Source organism: Pituophis catenifer, unplaced genomic scaffold (assembly GCF_029215685.1).
Source record: "Pituophis catenifer annectens isolate HBS135680 unplaced genomic scaffold, rPitCat1.0.hap2 SCAF_2, whole genome shotgun sequence".
Classification (NCBI taxonomy): Eukaryota; Metazoa; Chordata; class Lepidosauria; order Squamata; family Colubridae; genus Pituophis; species Pituophis catenifer.
Window position 1 is genome coordinate 77,570,496 of NW_027256882.1, and position 20,464 is coordinate 77,590,959.

General features: G+C 36.8%; 1 protein-coding gene across 1 annotated transcript in view; it reads left to right on the plus strand.

Annotated features, from left to right (window-relative positions):
• Nucleotides 1-20,464, plus strand: part of NUP210 (nucleoporin 210) — a 91,490-nt gene that overhangs the window by 55,300 nt on the left and 15,726 nt on the right. The window contains exons 19-30 of the mRNA XM_070936982.1: nucleotides 1,757-1,861; nucleotides 2,572-2,673; nucleotides 4,621-4,749; nucleotides 6,925-7,052; nucleotides 8,179-8,314; nucleotides 9,081-9,143; nucleotides 10,015-10,194; nucleotides 12,064-12,144; nucleotides 12,330-12,461; nucleotides 13,084-13,242; nucleotides 18,362-18,447; nucleotides 19,561-19,735. Coding sequence (XP_070793083.1) covers nucleotides 1,757-1,861; nucleotides 2,572-2,673; nucleotides 4,621-4,749; nucleotides 6,925-7,052; nucleotides 8,179-8,314; nucleotides 9,081-9,143; nucleotides 10,015-10,194; nucleotides 12,064-12,144; nucleotides 12,330-12,461; nucleotides 13,084-13,242; nucleotides 18,362-18,447; nucleotides 19,561-19,735 — 1,476 coding nt within the window. The remainder of the gene's footprint in view (nucleotides 1-1,756; nucleotides 1,862-2,571; nucleotides 2,674-4,620; nucleotides 4,750-6,924; nucleotides 7,053-8,178; nucleotides 8,315-9,080; nucleotides 9,144-10,014; nucleotides 10,195-12,063; nucleotides 12,145-12,329; nucleotides 12,462-13,083; nucleotides 13,243-18,361; nucleotides 18,448-19,560; nucleotides 19,736-20,464) is intronic.

Consider the following 20,464-nt stretch of genomic DNA (forward strand, 5'->3'; position numbering starts at 1 on the left):
CCCTCCCTAGGACCCCTTAAAAATTTGACTAAAAATTTTGTTAGAAAACCCCTCAATCCCCTCGTTTTCACATGCCACCTCTCTGGGTCCCAAAACCCTTCCTTGAGGTGGGCCCTCGATAGTGAGGAGGGCCACATCTGCGAGAAGGGGGAATCTCACAGCGCAAGAAGATCTGCAGTCGTATACATCTCCAAAATGCATAATTAATAAAATGGAACTTTGAGGAACTGCAAGCCTCAGAGTCTTTTTTCATTGGGGGTGTTACTTGGAACCTTGACATCCTGCTTATTATAATTTTTTTTCTTGAAGAACAGTAGACATATATTTCCAATTTATGTGAATTATAATTATAGGACTTCCTTCCTACATGTCACAAAATAATGAAGAGGACTGTAGAGTAAACTTGAATTGATAACTCCAAATCCATTCTACATTCTAACTTAATTGTTATGGTATGTCTAAACTCTTATAGCAAAAATTTGAGAAGAATCTTAAAATAGTCAGGTGATTAGTTCATGTTTGGTATTCTTGACAGTGAAAATTATTTTTCCAGGCCTTAAACTTGGAACACATTGCATGCAAAGCTTGTCTTCTACTGTTGACATACAGTTTCTCCATTATTTGTATTTTTGTGGGATGGAGCTCTTTTATGTTTACACAAACACGCAAATAATAAATGTTTAAGTATTTCCAAGGTCAAAATTTATATTTAATCTAGAATAATTCATCTAGATGCAGATGATTGTTAGTACACTTTAGTAGGAAATAATTAAAATAGTATTTAGATAAATTATTTTTTAAAAAATAATAATTTATAAATTGATATACTGACTGTCTCCCTTATTACTGAAATATATTTGGCTATTACACCAAGGGTTGTATTTTTCAATACAAATATATAAACAGAAAATTCAAATAATTATTTAAATAATACATATAAATGTATTTATGTATTTAATTACCAAACCAATTTATCCAGCTATTATGCTTCTTTCTTTCTTTTATTATTTTTCACATCTTCCCATTTCCCTCGAACTCTGAATGAAATTCAGTGTCATTTATTCAAATATAACAAAAGATAGGAGAATTTCATTTTTATGTAATGCCATGCATTTGTTAAGTTTTGATATTATCATGAAATTAAGGAAATAGAGAAAAAAACAAGAAATTTCGATAAGAAATTAGAATTAGATTAATATCAGGAATGTATAAAGCCAATGTTTCATGGAGCTCAGTTAGCTAACACAATTAGATAAAATACAAGCTGCATTCATTGTTGATGAATGCAGTTTGTATTGATGATAAACTGATGGTTGGGATTATTCTGGAAAGCATATCGAAATACATTGGCATTCATAAATATAAATATACAAATGCATGTGTTGTTAAAATAAAGATCTGGTAATGCTGAACTTGTTACTAGAATCACATATTCTAGAATCTACTTTTTTCAGAGTGATTGCTCGTATTATTTTTTAATTTGTTAGAGTTATATCCTGCCTTTCCTCCAGGATTCAGGCTGATGTCCACAGCACTCCCTCCTATTTTTCCCACAGCAAAAATAAGATAGATTGAGCTAAGGGAGAGTTACTGGTACAAAGTTACTCAGTGGGCTTCCATAGTTGAGGGTGAACGTACAAGTCTCCCTAGTTCTAGTCCAATGGTTCCATTCTAGCTTACTTTTCTAAATCATTATTCCATATTATTATCATCTTCAATATCTATTTTACTTTGTTTTCTTGCTTCCTCTTTATAGTATCAAGCTCTTTTACCTGTAAATGCAGGTATTGAACTAGTACTTGTGGAAGATGTTAAAATCAGTCCTATAGAAGTGACTATTTATAATCATCAGGCAGTTAAGGTAGGTCTGTGTGTTTATATCTGTATATGTGTACCTATCCCAAAAATAACCCCTAACATGTTTTACGCATGCGCCCAATATAAACCCTACCCCCCAAAATAAGCCCTACTTAAGAGCCTGCGCAGCCAGCCACCCACCCATTTCATCTGGTTGCTCACAGTGTCACAGCCACAAGGTGGGGGGGGGGTAGTGGAGCTTCCCACATGCCCCACACCAGCTTACCTCAGGGCCTCTGCAGCCAGGCCATCCATGCCCTGACACCTGCCTTGTGGCATCAGCAATGGCAGCTATATCCAGCAGGAGCCCACATGGCTCCTGGCCCACTTCTTCTGTTTGCTCAAGGCTGCAATGGAGCAGGAGGCCAAATAGTGTGTTGGAGCTGCAGCCATAAAATGAAGCAGGTGTCGGGGCATGGATGGCCTTGCTGAGTGGATCCTGAGGTAAGCTGGTGCAGGGCACGTGGAGCAGTTCCAACCCCCCATCCCACGGCAGTGGCACTAGTGTGCCACGCAGCTTGCTGCCCTGCCACAAGCAAGCAGAAGAAGTGGGCCACCCGTACATGGGGAAAAAAATAAGACACCCCCTGAAAATAAGCCCTAGTGTTTATTTTGGGGCCCAAAAGAAAATAAGACCCAGTCTTATTTTCGGAGAAACACAGATAATAACTGATATCTCAGTGTGAATTTTCTAAAATGTGCTTTTCTTCACAGGCCGAACTGATTATTAATGGGGGCTCTGGATATTTTTTTATTAATACCAGCGTTGTTGACATTGTTAAAATAGTATATGAAGAAGGTAAAGACATTGCTCTGGTAAGTATTTATGATGCAAATAATTTATTTTTTCTTTTGAGAAAAAAAACATTGAAAATCCTCTGGATTTTGTAAAGCGTATTGGGAGAATTTTAAATAAAATGATCTTAAAAATACAAAGACTTACAGAAATCATGGAATAAGAGTCCGCCACTTCCTAATTATGTCAGGATAGTAAGAAGACACATAAGTCTGTTCTGCTTTGTTCCAAAAAAGCTCTGTGAAAAACATTCTTAAAGGAGCTGTGGTGGCGCATTGGTTAGAATGCAGTAGTGCAGGGCAGCAGTTCAGTCCTGACAAGCTCACGGTTGACTCAGCCTTCCATCCTTCTGTGATGGGTAAAATGAGGACCCAGATTGTTGGGGGCAATATACTGACTCTGTAAACTGCTTAGAGAGGGCTGTAAAGCACTATGGAACAGTATAGAAGTCTAAGTGCTATTGCTACTGCTAAAGTAACAGGCTAGTTAGCCCAGCTGCTGTGGCCTACAGGTGGAGCTCTTGCCTCACAATCAGGAGGTTGTGAGTTCAATCCTAGGTAGAAGCAGATGTAGGGTCTCCTGCTTGGGCAGGAGGTTGGACTAGATGACCTGCAATGTCTCTTCCAACTCTGTTGATCTAGTTCTAGTTGGAACCAGGCTAGAAAATAAGATATTGTGAATTCTAGTCCTGCCTAGGGCATAAAGCCAGCCATGTAACTTTGGGCCAGTCACACAGTCTCAGCCCTAGGAAGAAGGCAATGCCAAACCACCTCCCAAAATGTTGCCAAGAAAACTGTAAGAGCTTAGGCCAGCAATTGCCAGAAGTCAAGACTTGACTTGAAAGCACACACACACAAAAAAAAACACACAAAAAAAATATCCATTGGGGTGAATGGGGGCAGTCTCTTAATTGTCTATGGACCTTTACTATATTCTGTATAAATTTACTTTGCTCAAGTTAGACTTATATTCAGCAAAGTAAAATTCTGTCTTGAGTGTGACTATCTTCATACTGAGTAAACACCAATTAACTTAACAATTCAGTCTGACATTCATCAAATTAATTCCTCTCCTTTCATGTTTTTCCCTCATTATTTATATAACTTGCTTTACATGGGGATGAGTGTGAGAGCTGTAAATTTGAAGACAGAGATCACCCTTGTCTCCGCTGATGTGAGCAGCTCTAGGAGATAATATATTTGGAGCATGAAATAGAAATATTGTAAAGCTAAATCAATTGATAAATCTCATTGCTTTGTATGTCATTTGAAGTTCTCTGAGTCTAGGTAATGAAATTAGACTAAACCCTTTACAAAGTGTCAGACTTTCATAGGCTATCTGCTTTAGATGGTTTCAAAAAATGTGTGAGCTCAAAGACAGTGACAGCCAAAGCTAAAAGAAATGGGTTAAAGACATTACAGAAAATTGTAATACCTTGCGAGATATGACAAAAAGCCATTGTGATTAAAAGTTTTCACTGAAATGTGAAATTGTTCTTCAAGAACATAACCTCCATCAATTTATGTGGTGTCATTAAGAATAAAATACTCAGTACAGATGCTTTCTTTCTTTTTTCCGTAAATTCACTCTGTATACTCCCTTTTAAGGACTTGTTTATAAGATCCTTTCTCGCCAAGATTTGTGTTTTGTTTTTCTCTTCCTGTTTCCAAAGAAGTAATACAAGACTGGAGGCTAATAGTTGCATTAGAGGCAGCTGAATTCAGTTGCTACCTGCAGGTTGTTTCTATTGTCTCAGTGAAATTAGATTCCTCGAATATATTTTAAAACTTCATTTGGAAAGAACATCTTTTGTGGAAAAATGTCCTCCTTAATCTTAACTACACAATTTTCTTTTGTCACTGTTATTTACCATTTATTATTTCCTTAAAGCACAATAGCTTTAAGTAAAGAATAGTCACAATAACTAATTAAGAACATTTGATTCCATTTTCTTCTCCTTATTTTAGATATATCCCTTATATCCAGGGTTAGTATCTGTAATGGTACATGACTTGTGTCTTGCATCTTCCACCATTGCTAAAACTGACGTGTATGTTTCTAATATACAAGAAGTATATGTTGGAATTGTTGATAAGGTTAGTATTCAGTTCTAAATGAATGGTTTGCTACACTGTTTACTGCGGCAATAAAATATTCTATTCAAAGATTCTTCAAGATTAATTCATTATAGGCAAGTGGTTGGAGTTTCATTTATGATTTATTTTGCTCCAAGGAATACATTTAAGAGTACCGATAGAAGAGAATATTTGTAGCTCAGGATTGAACTCTGGGGTCCTTGGTGCTTTCTGAGCATGGTTGCTTTCTTGCAGACATTTCATTAACAGCTTATGATGTTATCTAGTTTGGTAATGAAAGTTGGCAAAAAAACAACCAAGCCCAGCAGGCACCAAGGACTTGAGAGCACTTTGAATATTTCTAGACCATATTCTGTTCTACTGATAAGCCATAAAGACTTTTCTAAGGTGCCTAAAATATGTAACAGATCTATAGTTAATTAGGTATATGTGTATGTATGTATGTATGTATGTATGTATGTATGTGTGTGTGTGTGTGTGTGTGTGTGTGTGTGTATATATATATATATATATATATATATATATATATATATATATATATATATATGTAGGTCTTTGGTTATTCGGGTCTTCTCCCACATAAAATTGGAAGTGTCTTGGCGACGTTTCGACGAAGTCTCATTCGTCATCTTCAGGCTGGTGTTCTCAGTTTCGTGCTTCCAGGAGCAATGTGAGATCGCAGCTGTCTCTTCCTTTTAACTGCTAGTGGGGGTGTGAGCTGATTGGGTGGGAACTTGGCTGTGTTCTGATTGGGTGGAGGTGTGTTCTGATTGGTTAGGGGCTTGGCTGTGCTCTGATTGGATGGGGGGTTGGTTGTGCTCAAACCAAAGACCTACATACAAACACCCGCGAAAACCTGAGAAAACATATATATATAAACATATATATATATAAATATATAAACATATTACAAATGAAAGCAGTATTAATGGCTTTTCCCCCAACAACTAAATCAGAATTCTAATAAATATTGGCAAGTCATATTGTTTGAACATGGGTATAAGAAGCTCATGCAACTTGAGCATGCATTTCAGTTTGTGGCCTATCCCACAATATGAGAGCTAATTCTAACAATCTAACATATTTGGGTAGAGGGGTTACATATGGGTACACTTAAGAATGGGGATGAAATTTGAAAGGCTCTTAGAAGCAGACTTAACTTATTTTTCTTCCCTAATCTATCCGCCTAACCTCTCCAAAAATAACCTAAATTTTGATAGTACAAATTAGAGTTAATTTAAAAAGGGGAATGGGACTGATTTTATCAAAAAGACATCCCTCACCATTCAGTCAGAACTGAAGAGGAAAAAAAACCAAGAAAGCACACTTGCTTTTTGAAAAGCAGCTTTGGGCAACCATGACCTGGAGGATTGAGAATCTCCTTAAACAGGCATCCCTCTACTCTTATTTCTATAAAAGAAAAGGGAAGGGGGAAAAACTATAATTACCAAAAATTACCATATTGTTGCCAAATTTCAATGATGCAATCAGAGTCATAAGGTATGCTTTGGGAACAGAGGCAACCAACAGGCCTTGTCTTTACATAAGGGGTGTATTTGATAAACCTTAGGTAACTAAACTAAATGCAGTTCAGAAGTTCAATTAGTATGTTCAGCTAGTTTGGTCTAGTGGCTACCAGACTAAAAACCAGGAGACTGGTAAGATGTAGTCCCACCTTAGCCATGAAAGCTAGCTGGGTGACTTTGGACCAGTCACTCCATCTCACCTCACCTCACCTCACCTCACCTCACTTCACAGGGTTGCTGTTCTGGAGAAAATAGGAGAAAGAAGTCATATTCCTATGTTCTCTACCTTGACTTTAAAAATAATAAAAGGATATACAGTAAATAAATAAAATAGTGCCTTTATCACATTATTGCTGAGGAGCTGCACAGAAACCTCTTTCCTAGCCTTGACTTATTCCACAGCTTATTCTAGAATGGTAACAGGATTATACTGGCTGTGAATGGTGTAGATATAATCCAGTACATCTAAGGAAGCTGACATAGAAGCAAGTTTGATTGCAATCTACAGTTGCTAAGAGATAGTGAAATCACTTTGATTGCAGTAATTCTGTACTAGTAGACTGATCGTGATGCACAATATTTTAAGCTACAGATAAACAGAATGTATTGTTTGAATTGAAATGCAAAACTCTGTAAATATATATTGTAGGTAGAAATTGGCAAAAATGTTAAAGCCTATGTCAGAGTGCTGGATGCTTCGAAGAAATACTTTCACAGTAAAAACTTCAAATTCATGGACTTAACTCTAAAAGCAGCATCTCAGATTATTTCCTTAAAGTAAGTGCAATGTTCATTTGTTATACTCTGCTTTAAGTACTATAGAAATACAACAGTGAATATTTATGACTGTCACAACATTCCATGATCACATTATCATCTTTTCAGTGCTTCACAGCTGGCTTCTGACAAGCCGAGTTGATAGAGAAGCTGGCAGGAAATTCCAAGTCACAGTCAAGCAATGTCTTGCTTAAGAATCACACAGTAATTTCTTTAACCACAATGGAAGTGAGGTTGTAAATCCATCACAGTCACATGATATCTCACTTAATAACACAGTTATGAAGTTTTTGGTTATCTTTTCCCATGTCTTACATTGTTGTTCTGGCCTAGGCTTCCTGAGACAGTAAAAAGCACATGATTAGTCCCCAAAACCCTCTTTTTATTTCAACGCTGTGAATTCTGTTCATTCACAGCCCATCATGAGTCACAAATAGTTTGTAAAGAGTCTGACAGAAGTCTGCCACAGTCCTTCAGGATAAGGCTGACCTTTATCTCCCTTGACACGCTGCCAAAGACCTAATTGGCAATTAGCTTTGCAAGGCCACACAGAGCAGTCAAAATGAAGCTTCAAAATTTAAACCAACCAGAACAAACAAAGTTGCTTCCTGCAAAGGCTCACATTTGCTCCTCCTTTATGTCTTATGGGAAGGGTCAGTCATCTCCAAGCCCTACTCCCGAGTCATCCCTTTTGCCTTAACTGTTCTTGCCTTTTGGCAGTTCTGCACATGCGCACACTGGGAACAGGCTCCCCCTGTTCCTCTGCCTCACTGATGTCCAACTCTGAAGGCTCCGGAGGCAGCACATAACTCCCAGATGGCCCTGCTACACTCTCTGCCTCCAATGCAGAGCCCTCGTCTGAGCCTTCCCCAGACTCTAGGACTGCCCCATGTTCTTCCCCAACCTCCGACTCTGCTGCCAGCTCTACAGGCCATGGCGGACCACAACAATTGTTTCATACAGCTCATCACATAGTCTTGTTGATATTTCTCACTATGTTATCAGTTCATCATTGCAAATGGACACAACTGAAAATTCTGCATTGAATTAAATTGAGGCAATTGCTCTTTAGTGCTTCTAAAGGCATATTCAGATGTCTACTAATTCATACATTTTATTATTGCAGAGCCCTTGGTGAAACTTCTGATGAATACACAGCTGTTTTTCTTGTGCAAGGCATGGCCATTGGTCAAACCAGTGTTACAGGAGTTGTCACTGACAGATACGGTGAAAAGATCTATTCGGTTCCACAGCAGATTGAAGTAAATATATTCATTGTTAGGTATTCATGCTTTTAGGGTGACTTTTTATAATCATACTTCTCAGCCAGAAAAGCTCATTACTCAAAATGATTTTAAAAACCGAAAGCAAAATTATTTTAATGGACAAATATCCGTATCATTAGGCAGACATACGGATGTGGTAATGCTCTGCACTTAGCTTGATAAATCAGGAAAGATGTTACTAATCATGTTAGTAATATCAGAGCCTGGATGATTCTTTTGCTTTCTTTGCACTTATCCAAACAAAGGAGTGCATGGAATTAAATGTTGGGCAGTGATGAGAATGGAGAGAACAAGCAGAAAGTAGAGGAAAAATGCACTTGAGATAATAGTTCAGAAAGAAGCTGAGGATTAATAAGATAAATGTCATGAAAATGCTCAAGCTCCAAAGCTGTTGCAATAGAACACGGGTAAATTGCTAGATAATAAAATAATTTTAAAATGAAAGAAAAGATGACAACAAGGATCGGAATTGGCAAAACACAGCCACAAACAAGGGGGAAAAACACTAAAATGCTTTTCAAGGTGGGAAAATTTAAGAGAAAAATAATAACAAGGCAGAAGGGATAATGGCAAACTACTTTGAGTGCAGAAATTTAAAAGGACAAAATAAAGCCACTCTAAAAAGAAAAATTAAAAAAAACATGTAGAGCAGGAAGGTACGTTGAAATGAAAATCATTATATTGTTTCAAATAGTTGAATTTTAACTTTATAAATAAACACTAATTTTTGTCTTACTTCTAGGTATTTCCTCCTTTTAAACTGATACCAAAAAAAGTCACCTTACTTATAGGCGCAGTGATTCAAGTAAGTTGTTTTTAAATTATTATGCTGAACTAATTATTTCCTAAATGGGACATTAGTGTATGCATGAATAGAAAGTAATCTTAATCTTATTCCTCGATGTGTGGTTTTCGATCTATCTCCGTAGCAGCTTTACCCGATTTGGTAATTTCCGAATGCTTGGCTGCTATAAATTCCAGAATTCTTAAACTGAATGTTCAGTAGACAGCAATTTCTTGATGAGATGACTAGAAGGCAATGTTAGAACTAAAAAAATCATCATTTCCACACATATCAAACTTTAAAAACTGTGGAAAACATTTTTCATCCATTCCAATAACTATTCAATAATTATACCACTAGTTCAGCAACTGTCGGAAGTTAGGTTAGCACTGAAAAAGGAGACTTATGACCAGTCCTCAAAATTGTGGCTGTCACAGTGTCCCTGCTGTTACATGATCACTATTCAGGCACTTGGAAGTCAGTACGCATTAACAATGGTCGCGGCATCCTGCAATTATATGATTGTCCTTTGTGACCTTCAGAACCAGCTTCTGACAAGTCAAGAAAAGTCAGTAGCCAAAAGAAAGTCACAAGTCATGTGCATAATCCCACACGTGTCCAAGACCTTGATAACTTTGAATGTGTGTGTGGGGGGGGGACCTAGAGCCTAGAAACCATACAGTTGGGCGAGGGTAAATTATATGCTTAATAATCTGTCTTTTCCTCTTCTGTCCTCTTTAAAGAACAATGTAATGACAAATAGCTTTGTATCACTAGCAACGTCAGTTTGCATCTGTTGTATTATTAGAATATAAGTACCTGTTACCAGATCTTATTCAACCTATAAATCGAGAACAAATGAGAAAGTAATTTTTTTTTTAAATAACCATAGATTACTTCTGAGGGAGGGCCACAGCCTCAGTTCAACATAATCTTTTCCATCCACGATGCCAGCATTGCTTCCGTAAACAACAGTGGCTTTATAACTGGCAAAGCAGTGGGCAACAGTACCATACTGGGAATGGTTCAAGCAGTTCACACGGAAGCTGGCAAGGTTGTGATTGCATCCCAGGTAACATCTTGATACATGTATATATAATACTTCTGAGCTGAAGTGTATTATGAAAAGATTTCAGGCATCTCTTATTTTAAAATGAAGAATGGATTCCAGTTAATTGTTGGTAGATGTGCCATATGTAGGCTATTTACAAATACAGTACTTAATCAGTGGGAAACACAAGAGACATGGACTAGTAGATATATCACTATGTTCAAAGCCTTAGTGCCAATCAGAGGAAAAGGTAGACATGACCAATTCAAAAATGTGCTTTTTAATCTGAGCTGGATCGCCATCCAGATTTGATATTAAACTACTATTAACCCTTAAAATGACAGTTTAGGTCAAGGCAAACTTTTTCATGGATGGATGGTAACGATGGCCATATTTTCAAGATTTGGTTGTATCTACCACTAATTCAATACTGTTATAATTGACTGACTGAAGGAATTGTCATTAAGCAAGGATTACCAGCACTGTATACAATGTAGTGCTGGGTTTTGCCTATACAGTCTGTTTTATGTTAGATAACATTATTTGTTTTACCAGTTTCCTTAATGACATTGATGACTTTTTATGCTAAACGTCTAAAGCATAAAACCATACCTAATTGTACCAAACCAGTAAATATGTTCCAGGAGCATGGACAAAAGGCACTCTTATTTTTATTTTGTTTATCCTTTTTCCTCTTTTTTAATAACTTTGTAATTTGTTCTGAGAACTTTGATTATTGGGCTATAGCACTATTATTAGCAGTATGATAAATAATTACTTCTCATAGATTTTATATTTTCACAATGCAACATTATCCATATACAGTAATGTTCACATTTTTAAAAAAGCATGTAACTTGTGTTGCAGTTCATGAAAAGAATGCTTAGTGAATTGCAATCTTTATTCATTTCATTTGAACAGCAATCCTGCCTTACGTCAATATTTATTCCCTTTATAAATCTGTGTGTGTGTGTCTGTGTGTGTCTTTGTCTGTGTCTCTCCCTCCCTCTCTCTCCCTCACACACACACACATCAAATTAAAGATCTATTTTCAATCTCTTATTATCTATCTGTACTTGTTTTGTCCCATAAATATTGTCTACTATCTTTGCTGCTAAATACAAATAGAAAACTCTAAACAAGCCTGTAGTCATGAATCTGTTACCCAGTTTTAAATATACTTTTCAAATAAATCCTCTTCTATTTATTTATGTATTGCTTTGCTTGGCTAGATTTTGATGAGCAAAGATTTCACACACTCACATGGCTTTGATCTGTCTTTGAGTTTTTATAGTGTCCTGATTTATATATCACATCTGAAATTTCATCCATTATGTGTTGTATCTCACTTAGGCTTTAAGTCTTTTATTGTTTTTCTAATTCAGTGCAGAAATAAACTATAAAAGATTAAAAATTAGATTGAAACTGCTAATCCCATCTAATCAAACTCCACCCTTTAGATTAACATACAAGGTGTTTCTACTTTAATTTCAAAAAGGAAATTATAATTCCCAAGATCCCAGAGGAAAAAAATGGCACTTACCTATATCAGGCATCTCTATAGCTTAGAATAAATTTTTCGATTTTTTTGGTTATTCTCTTAATTCTTTTGTGTTATATGATTTGGGTTTATTATTTTTTATGTTATTGGTTAGTCGGTTAGTTGATTTGAGCCACACATTCACTTTTTGTAATTTTGAATTTTTTTGTGGGTCACCTTGAGTGCCTTTTATTGACACTGTAAAGCTAGCTGGAGTGCCTTTGAATAAATAATTATTGGTGTTTTTAATGTTTAGATTCAGATGGTGAATAGCAACAAATATGAAAGAAAATGCAGACATACAGCACAATTAATTGAATCGTTATAATGCTTTCTGATGTTTCCTTTAGGATAAAGTTGAAGTTGAGGTTATTCAGCTTGAAGCTGTCAGAATCCATGCACCTATTACTCGAATGAAAACTGGAACTCAGGTAAATCAAAGTATAACATTATTTCTGTTGAGGCGGCTGCTCCAATAGCCAAATGTGATTGGCCCTCAATGTAGCACTTTAATACTCAGCTAATTTTAATTTTTTTCCTTTTTTAAAAAAAATGTCATATCCCTTGAAAAGGATAAAAGTTTTCCTTAAGTTAGTCTTTGTTTCTTTTTTTCCAGATGCCGGTATATGTGATGGGCATTGCTAGCAATCAGACCCCTTTTTCATTTGGAAATGCGGTGCCAGGCTTACGATTTTATTGGTCTGTCACTACGAGGGATATCTTGGATGTCAAGTCAAGATTCAGTGAGGTAAATGCTAATTCCATATTATGATTTCATTTTTTACAACTTTACTGGAATTAATGTTTCATAGAGTGTGATTTGTGGGGGGGGGGGAATTGTCTTCTTCAGCAGTGGATATATAAATCATTGTATCTGGTTTGATGTAAAACAATCTTCTCCACCTTGGCATCTGAAGCAGGGATGGGTTGCCCCCGGTTTGGACCGGTTTGCAAGAACCGATAGTAAAACCGACGGAGGCTTCACCCACTGACCCAGATGTCATCATAGGCCATCTGCGCATGTGCAGAAGCATGTGTGGGCACAATGTGAACCGGTAGTAAAGGTAAGTACCTTGATCTGAAGATATTGAAACTGCCACCTACAAAAATATAAGAGAAAGGAGAAATTTGGGAATAATATCTCCAGTTCTAACCCTAAGAGTTGCTCTAATAAGGATTTTCCTACATTAATAAGAACCTCCTTTCGATTTTGTGATTCTTATATGTGCATTCTGGGGTGGTTTCTAATAAACCTCTTTTGTCATTGGAAGGCTATTTTTTTTTTTTAATAGAAAGGGAGAGTGCCAGCCCTGAGATAGTGAATGGAATTCCACTACTGCCTTCATTAATACTTTTTCTTTTCCTTTCAGGCTTCCCTTCAGCTTTCGGTGGAAAATAATTTTGCAGTGGATGTTTATGGGAAAGGAAAAGGGAAAACGGGACTGAAGGTTGTTGTGAAAGTCCTTGATCCTTCAGCTGGACAATTCTCTCACATGGCAAAAGAACTGACAGATGAAATTCAAATACAGGTAACACATTGGCAATCCTGTAGCTGAAACATTGTTAGCCCTTTACAGAAGGCTGCTAAAATCAGAATGAAAAAAGAGATGTTTGTGTGCCTGTACCACAAATGAAGGACTTTTGTATAATCATAATTTTGCATAATCACAGGAAGAAAGCATGCACATTGGTATTGCTTATCAAATTGGTACCAGTGGTCCTCGACCTACCATCATAATTGAGCCCAAAATTTCCACTGCTAAGCAAGATAGTTGTTAAGTGAGTTTTGCCCCATTTGTGACATTTTTTGCCACAGTAATTAAGCAAATCACTGCAGTTGTTAAGTGAAATGCGTGGTTATTAAGCTTCCCCCACTGATTTTGCTTCTTGGAAGCTGACTGGGAAAGTTACAATTGATGATCACATGACCCCAGGATAGTGCAGCTCATAAATATATATGCCTGTTGCCAAGCGCCTGAATTTTGATGACGTGACCATAGGGATCTGCAATGGTTATATGAAAAATAGTCATAAATCACTTTTTTCACTGCTGTTGTAACTTTGAATGATCACTAAAGGAATAGTTGTAAGTCAAGGACTACCTGCATTGCCATGAGAATCTGAAACTTTTGGTTTATCCCAGTGAGAAACTGAGAAGCATAATCTAATATCAAAAGCCACAAGAGCTATACATCTAGAGATAGTTAGCTGTCTTTCTTTGTCTTTCTCTCAGATTAGAGGAAATACAAATAAATTTAAGGAAAAAAAATGCTATTTTAAACATTGAATACACTACAAATTTCAAATTTTACTTCTTTTGATACTGAATGTAACTTTCTTTTTATATAGGGTAGTCACAGAGAAGAGTTTAATCATTCTGTATCAGAGCAATGCTACAAAATTCATGTTTCAGATATGCACAGTTAATGCAATAAGATCAGCAATAACTTTCAAGTTTTAAAACAAACTGTATCTATTGTGAGCTCTGTTAAGAAAGTAGTCAAATTATACTTAGCAGAGTTACTGTAATGTAACTTCACTGATTTCATTGAATCTAATTAGAAGCAATTGTGTTTAGGATTATTCTGAAATAAATGAATGGCATTTTCTGAGAGCTAAACAACTTGAATAATTAAAGTTGGCTATAAAGATTAAATATATTCTGAATGATTTCTATCAACTGAACAATTAGTGCACATTATCCCAGCTTTGAATCATATGCATGTGAATTATCTAGATGGAATAATGTTTCCCCTGGATACATAGTAACTAGCAGTTTCTTGAAGTGCAGTAATTACTTTAGGAAGGGGTGTGGAGGGAATAGTTTCAGGTCTTAAATATGTTCAAAAGTTTAAATATAATTATTTTAAAGAATGCACTTTGTATATTAGGCAATTACCAATCCATTTCTTATCCCAGTAAGAATTGAACAAAGGGACACTGAATACAGAATAAACATTGAATGTTCTTTCCTCTAATGACAGGTAGTGCGGAAACCTGGAGTTCTGGTACACATCTTTGCCTAGTAATTGCCTTTTTGTACTATGACATCATGACAAACCTGGGAATTAAACTTAATAAATAACAAGAAACAAAATTTCTGTTTATATAGGCTGACACATATATAAAAAAACCAAGATTGCATCTACTAGTCAGAATAATAACAACTTCAGTATGTGTCAAAAATAGATAAAAGTGAAAAAATTACTGTATAACAGCGGTTCTCAACCTGGGGGGTCGCGACCCCTATGGGGGTTGAATGGCCATTTCACAGGGGTCGCCAAAGCCCTCTCTCACCCCCCCCCCACGTCTTCACTCACCCTCACCCAGTGGTGGGATTCTGCCGGTTCTAGGCGGTTTGGCCTTAACATTTGCTAAATTGCTGGCTGGTCCCGCCCCTTACCCCGCCCCTCCACACCACTATTTATTGCCAATAAATAGTGGTGGGTGAGGGGCAGGCGAGCCACCAATTTAACAAACAGTTCGGTGTTTTTTTGTAATTTTATTGGCCCGCAGAGCTTCAGCATAGGCTAATTAGCCCGTTGATTAGATCTCCCGACGCTCAGCTGATTTGCTCTCAGCTGTTTTGCGCAGGGCTCTGCTGCTTGCTAAATTGCTGCAGCAGATTTTTTTTTCTCGTTGTGCAAACCAAGCTCAAAACGAAACTGAAAGTAAAACAGGCTGTTGGCTTTGCTGTTTGCTGCAACGTTGGAAAATCAGGCAGCAGATTTCTTTTTCCTCACCATAAAAGGTAGGTGCAAACAATGGGAAATTTAGGGCAAAAGAGGAGTTCAAGATTTTAAAACACAAAAGAAAAAAAGCTCTATTTAACTAGGGAATTGTAATAATAGAGATACTATTAATTGTATATTGTGCTGAAAGCAGAAACGGTTAAGTTGTGGTTTGGAGGAATATATGGGGGAAATTATTTGGTTTATTATTATTGGTAAATATAATTAATTGATTTGTAAGAAATTGGATTGCATGGAAATAATTGGAATATTCATGTTCATATTGATTAATATACAAAAAAGATAGTTATATAACCAATTGATTTATATTAAAATGTTGAATATATTAAACAACTATAATATTACATAATTAACCAATTTGAGGATGGATATAAAAATAAATGACAATGGGAAGGGGTATAATATAGAATAGAAGGGAAAAATTGAATTTGATTAAGATTAGAGATGAGGATGAAGGGTAATATTGGTTTTTTTAAAAAATAGATGAGGAATAAATACGGCAAAAAGCAAATTTAGAAATTGTAAATTTAATTGAAATGACTAAACAGTTTAAATTTGTGAACCGGCCAAATACTCTGTTCAAAGAAAATACATTGTATGTTTGTGTGTGTGTTTCTAATTATTGCTATTTATTCATATTTGTTCTCTTTTATTCTTTAAAGTTTAACAATTCATTCTTTATCTTAATATCTTTATATTTGTTTGGGGTTGCCTTTCTTCCATTTCATCTTTTTTACTGTACAGCAATCTTTCTCCTCAAACCTACCACCTCTCTCTTTTCTTTCCTTTTTACTTTCTTTCCCCCCCCCCGCTTCTTCTCCTCCCTACTTCCTCTTCCTTTCTCCTTCTCCTCCTCTCTTCCTCCCTCTCTTACCCTCACTCCTACTCTAATTTCCCTTCCCTTCCCTCATCCCTCTCTATTGCTGTATCCTTTTATGCATATGGACTACTCAGAGAGCTGAAAAAGTTATTTTTGACTGGTCCTCGCACTTTTGACCAGTCCTCGAACTTACGACTGTCCTCACATTTTACGTTTTTGCCCTATCTTGTCACCATGGTGAAGAGAAGCAGTTGTGAAATGAGTGACATGGTTGTTAAGAATGCTACAATGGGCATGATGACCAGTCATAAGTGCGAAGACCGGTCAAAAGTGCGAGGACCTGTCAGAAATCACTTTTTTCAGCCCTCTGGATAGTCCTTTTGTGCACATGGACTACTCAGAGGGCTGAAAAAGTTATTTTTGACTGGTCCTCGCACTTTTGACCAGTCCTCGAATTTACGACTGTCCTCACATTTTATGTTTTTTGCCCTATCTTATCACCATGGTGAAGAGAAGCAGTTGTGAAATGAGTGACATGGTTGTTAAGAATGCTACACGGGCATAAATGTGAGGATGGTCATAAGTGTGAGGACCAGTCAAAAGTGCGAGGATCTGTCAGAAATGACTTTTTTCAGCCCTCTGAGTAGTCCCTATACACATAGCCATGGCCACCCGGTCACATGACCAGCTAGCCACGCCCACCCAGTCACATGACCTCCAAGCCACGCCCAAGCCACGCCCACAGAACCGATAGTAAAAAATTTTAGAACCCATGCCTTCTTGGGGGTCACCCACAACATGAGGAACTGTATTAATGGGTCACGGCATTAGGAAGGTTGAGAACCACTGCTGTATAAGCTTATATGTATATGTGCACATAGAAACACCACCATATTCCCACACAATTGTTTGCAAGCAGAATTACAACCTTAGAGCCTTTTATAAATAAGTATAACTAAATGTTTAAATGATACCACTTTGCATTCTGCTTAGTAGGTACATATGGTTTGAAAAAGACTTTATATATACTGTTACTTGGGATTTTAAAATGATGTCTGTAAGTCATTCTGATAAAAAGAAGCATTTTTTCAATGAATAGGGGCAATACAACTGGAATAATGTTGAGTCAGATTCAATTTAGCTATTTCCCTTCCTATTTAATCTTCCCCAAGTCCTAACTATTTGGATGTTGATGTTTCATTTTGGAGGTATACTTTGTAAAGTTCATAGTATTGTCAATACAGTCCATTGATCAAATTTGTCTTCATAGAGTAATCTGGAAGTGTAATTCTTTTTAAATCATCACTTCTAGTCTAGCGCCTTTCATCTATGCAATTTCCAGAGTTCATTGCCAGGAGGTACAAAGTCCTGATATATCTGGGAGATTCTAAGTTGGTGGATAATGCTTTAGCCTATTGTGCATACTTTCTAGTTTATTTCCAGAGATTCTCACAATTCCCACCAGGGAATGACATGTATCTCATTCTACTCTGCGGAGATGCACACTATTGCCTTTCCATGCCTATGTAACATCTAAAACGAAAACAAACCGGGATCATTTTTATTGTGTTGAATGTTTTCTCACTATTTAGCTCAAATGAAGTTTTAAGGTATGCACAATATAAGGAAACCAACATATTCACTTAAATGTTAGTGTGCTTCTACATTTTCCCAGAATAAATAATAGGAAGTAAGCGATATGCACAAGAACACATATTGTTTTCTTTGCCCAATATTATTCTCAGACTGTTGCCAAAGATGGAGACTCTGGTTTCCAGAACTGCTTGCTAATAACCCTGGGCATCATTTGAAAGAAAAACAAAAACATTTTTTGCTAAACTTTGTAACTTATAAAATTTGGGAAGTTAATTGTGATTTAGGAGATATTTTCCTGCAAACCTAGTATATATTTTGTCCCTTGTAATTGTGAATTAAATCTCTGCAGAGGTGTGTGTATGTATGTATGTGTGTGTTTCATTTTAAAATAAATGCCTTAGTGCATTCCATTCTTTATTATGTTAAGTATTTTGAAGATAACACTAATACCTATTTAACTTATCTAATTTTTGTTTCTAGGTATTTGAGAAACTAGTTATTCTGGGAATAGAAGTAGGGCAGATATTAATGTCAACAAACTCCTTTTTTAAAGTTCAAACAAACAGGTAAGTAAACAAACCAATCAGCTGCTGATTAGTTACAAAAGTCTTGGCATCTGGCAGCTCTGCCCAGTTCTTTCTGCCTGGAACAAAAACAGATTGGTGCCAAAAGAAAGGTGCCCCGGAAGAGCCATGTCTGCAGTAGGCCTCAAGTTCTCTCCACCTCAGGGTTACTAGACCAGTCCAACAACAAATAATCACCCACAAGCATCAGAATATCCTCTCTTGGACATAATTACATAAGAAGCACTCTGCTGGATTAGACTCCTGGTCCATCTAGACCAAGGGTGTCAAATTCGATTTCATTGGGGGCCACATCAGCATTGTGTTTGACCTTGGGGTATGTGTGTGGCTGAGGTGGGTGTGGCCAGTTCAACATCACTTGGGGCGCATGTGGTGGCCCAAGCACCGAGCACTCTGCCAGAGAACACAGGTTCCCAAGCGATGGCCTTCTGCAACCCTTTGCCAGCAAAAATAGAGCTCAGGAGGGCCGCATGCAGCCCTCTAAGCTCTGTTTTTGCTGGCAGAGGCACTGTGGACCAGTCCTTGGCTGTTTCCAGGGTGGCCCTGTGGATCAGATCTAAGCACCCGGCGGGCCAGCTCCAGCTCCCAGGCCTTGAGTTTTACACCCTTGATCTAGACCAGTAATCTGTTTTCACAGTGGCCATCTCATTATAAAATTGCTGATTGCTTCTAGATTAATGGGAAACTTTAAAATCAAGAGACAGAAGGATGGCCACATTCATGGATTGGGACAAAATAAGGCAATGTCATTAATCTTTAGCAAAATAAAGAGATTTCCAGGACAGGCAAATATGGTATTTAGATGGAAATGGAGAAAGGCCCTCAGATAAAGTAGCTTACAAGGAAACTTGGTACAAAATAAATGTGTGTTTCAAATTATGATTGAATCTGGTAACACAGAAATATGTTTAGTAAATGAAAAAATAAATTTCAAATTCATCTTAGATTTTAAAAATGCTTTGGAGGTATATACTGTAAGAACAAGACAATGGGAATGTATCTTGTATAGTTATTCTTTGAATTCTATCATTTGAGTTTCAGAGATCTACAGCCTGCCTGCTTATTTGCTTATTTCTTATTTATTTAAAAATCAAGGGATGGAGCTGCTTCTCTAACTTACCATGTACTGGATAGTCAAGACAGGGTTCCTGTGGTAGAAATTGATGAAAGTGGTCATCTTAGTTCCCATTCTCACATTGGATTATCAACAATAGAAATAATTTCCCAAGAATCATTTGGAATCAACCAGACCCTTGTTGTTGCTGTCAAGGTACTATGTCTCAGTTCCTTTGAATGAAAATAGAATGCTAACTTGCTCAAGGCATTTTGCTATATTTAAAATTAAAATTTCCATTACTCCAGCTCAAGAAAATAATTGAAGCTTTGAATCACTTAAAGATGATGACAAAGTACTGTTTTCATTTTATTCTCTGATATTAACTTTGTAAAATACATAATGTGGTAGTGATGAGCAGAGTTTAGAAAATATAATTGCATGTTGCTGATTGATTGATTGACTGATTCATTCATTCATTGATTCATTATTTGCCATGAGGTGGTGTTGACTCTTAGCAACCAGGAAGACAGATTTTTCTCCATAATCTGGTCTTTCAGGTCTTCAAGCAAACTTGACCTTTCATAAAACACTTGCAACTCCCTTAAGAGTTTGCTGCAATTAATACTGACGTTATTCTCTGTAGAGTTTGGGGAAGATAACAGTAGAAAAACTGAAGAGTGCTTCTTGAGTAACTATCCTTAAATGGTTAAAATATGGACAAATGAAGCAGTTGGATAGTATGAGGTGGTTATCTCAGGCACTTGAGCTTAAGTGTTATAAAAGGCACCAACTATTTTCAGTGGGGGTTGTTATTATCCTGCCAAAAGCTGGAAAGATATTTTTGTCCTGGGTTCTAAATAAAGAATGGGATAGATGTCTTTTTTGCTGCACATCTGTCAGAAAAATTGGACTGGCTTCAATTAACTCATATTTCTGAGAGAC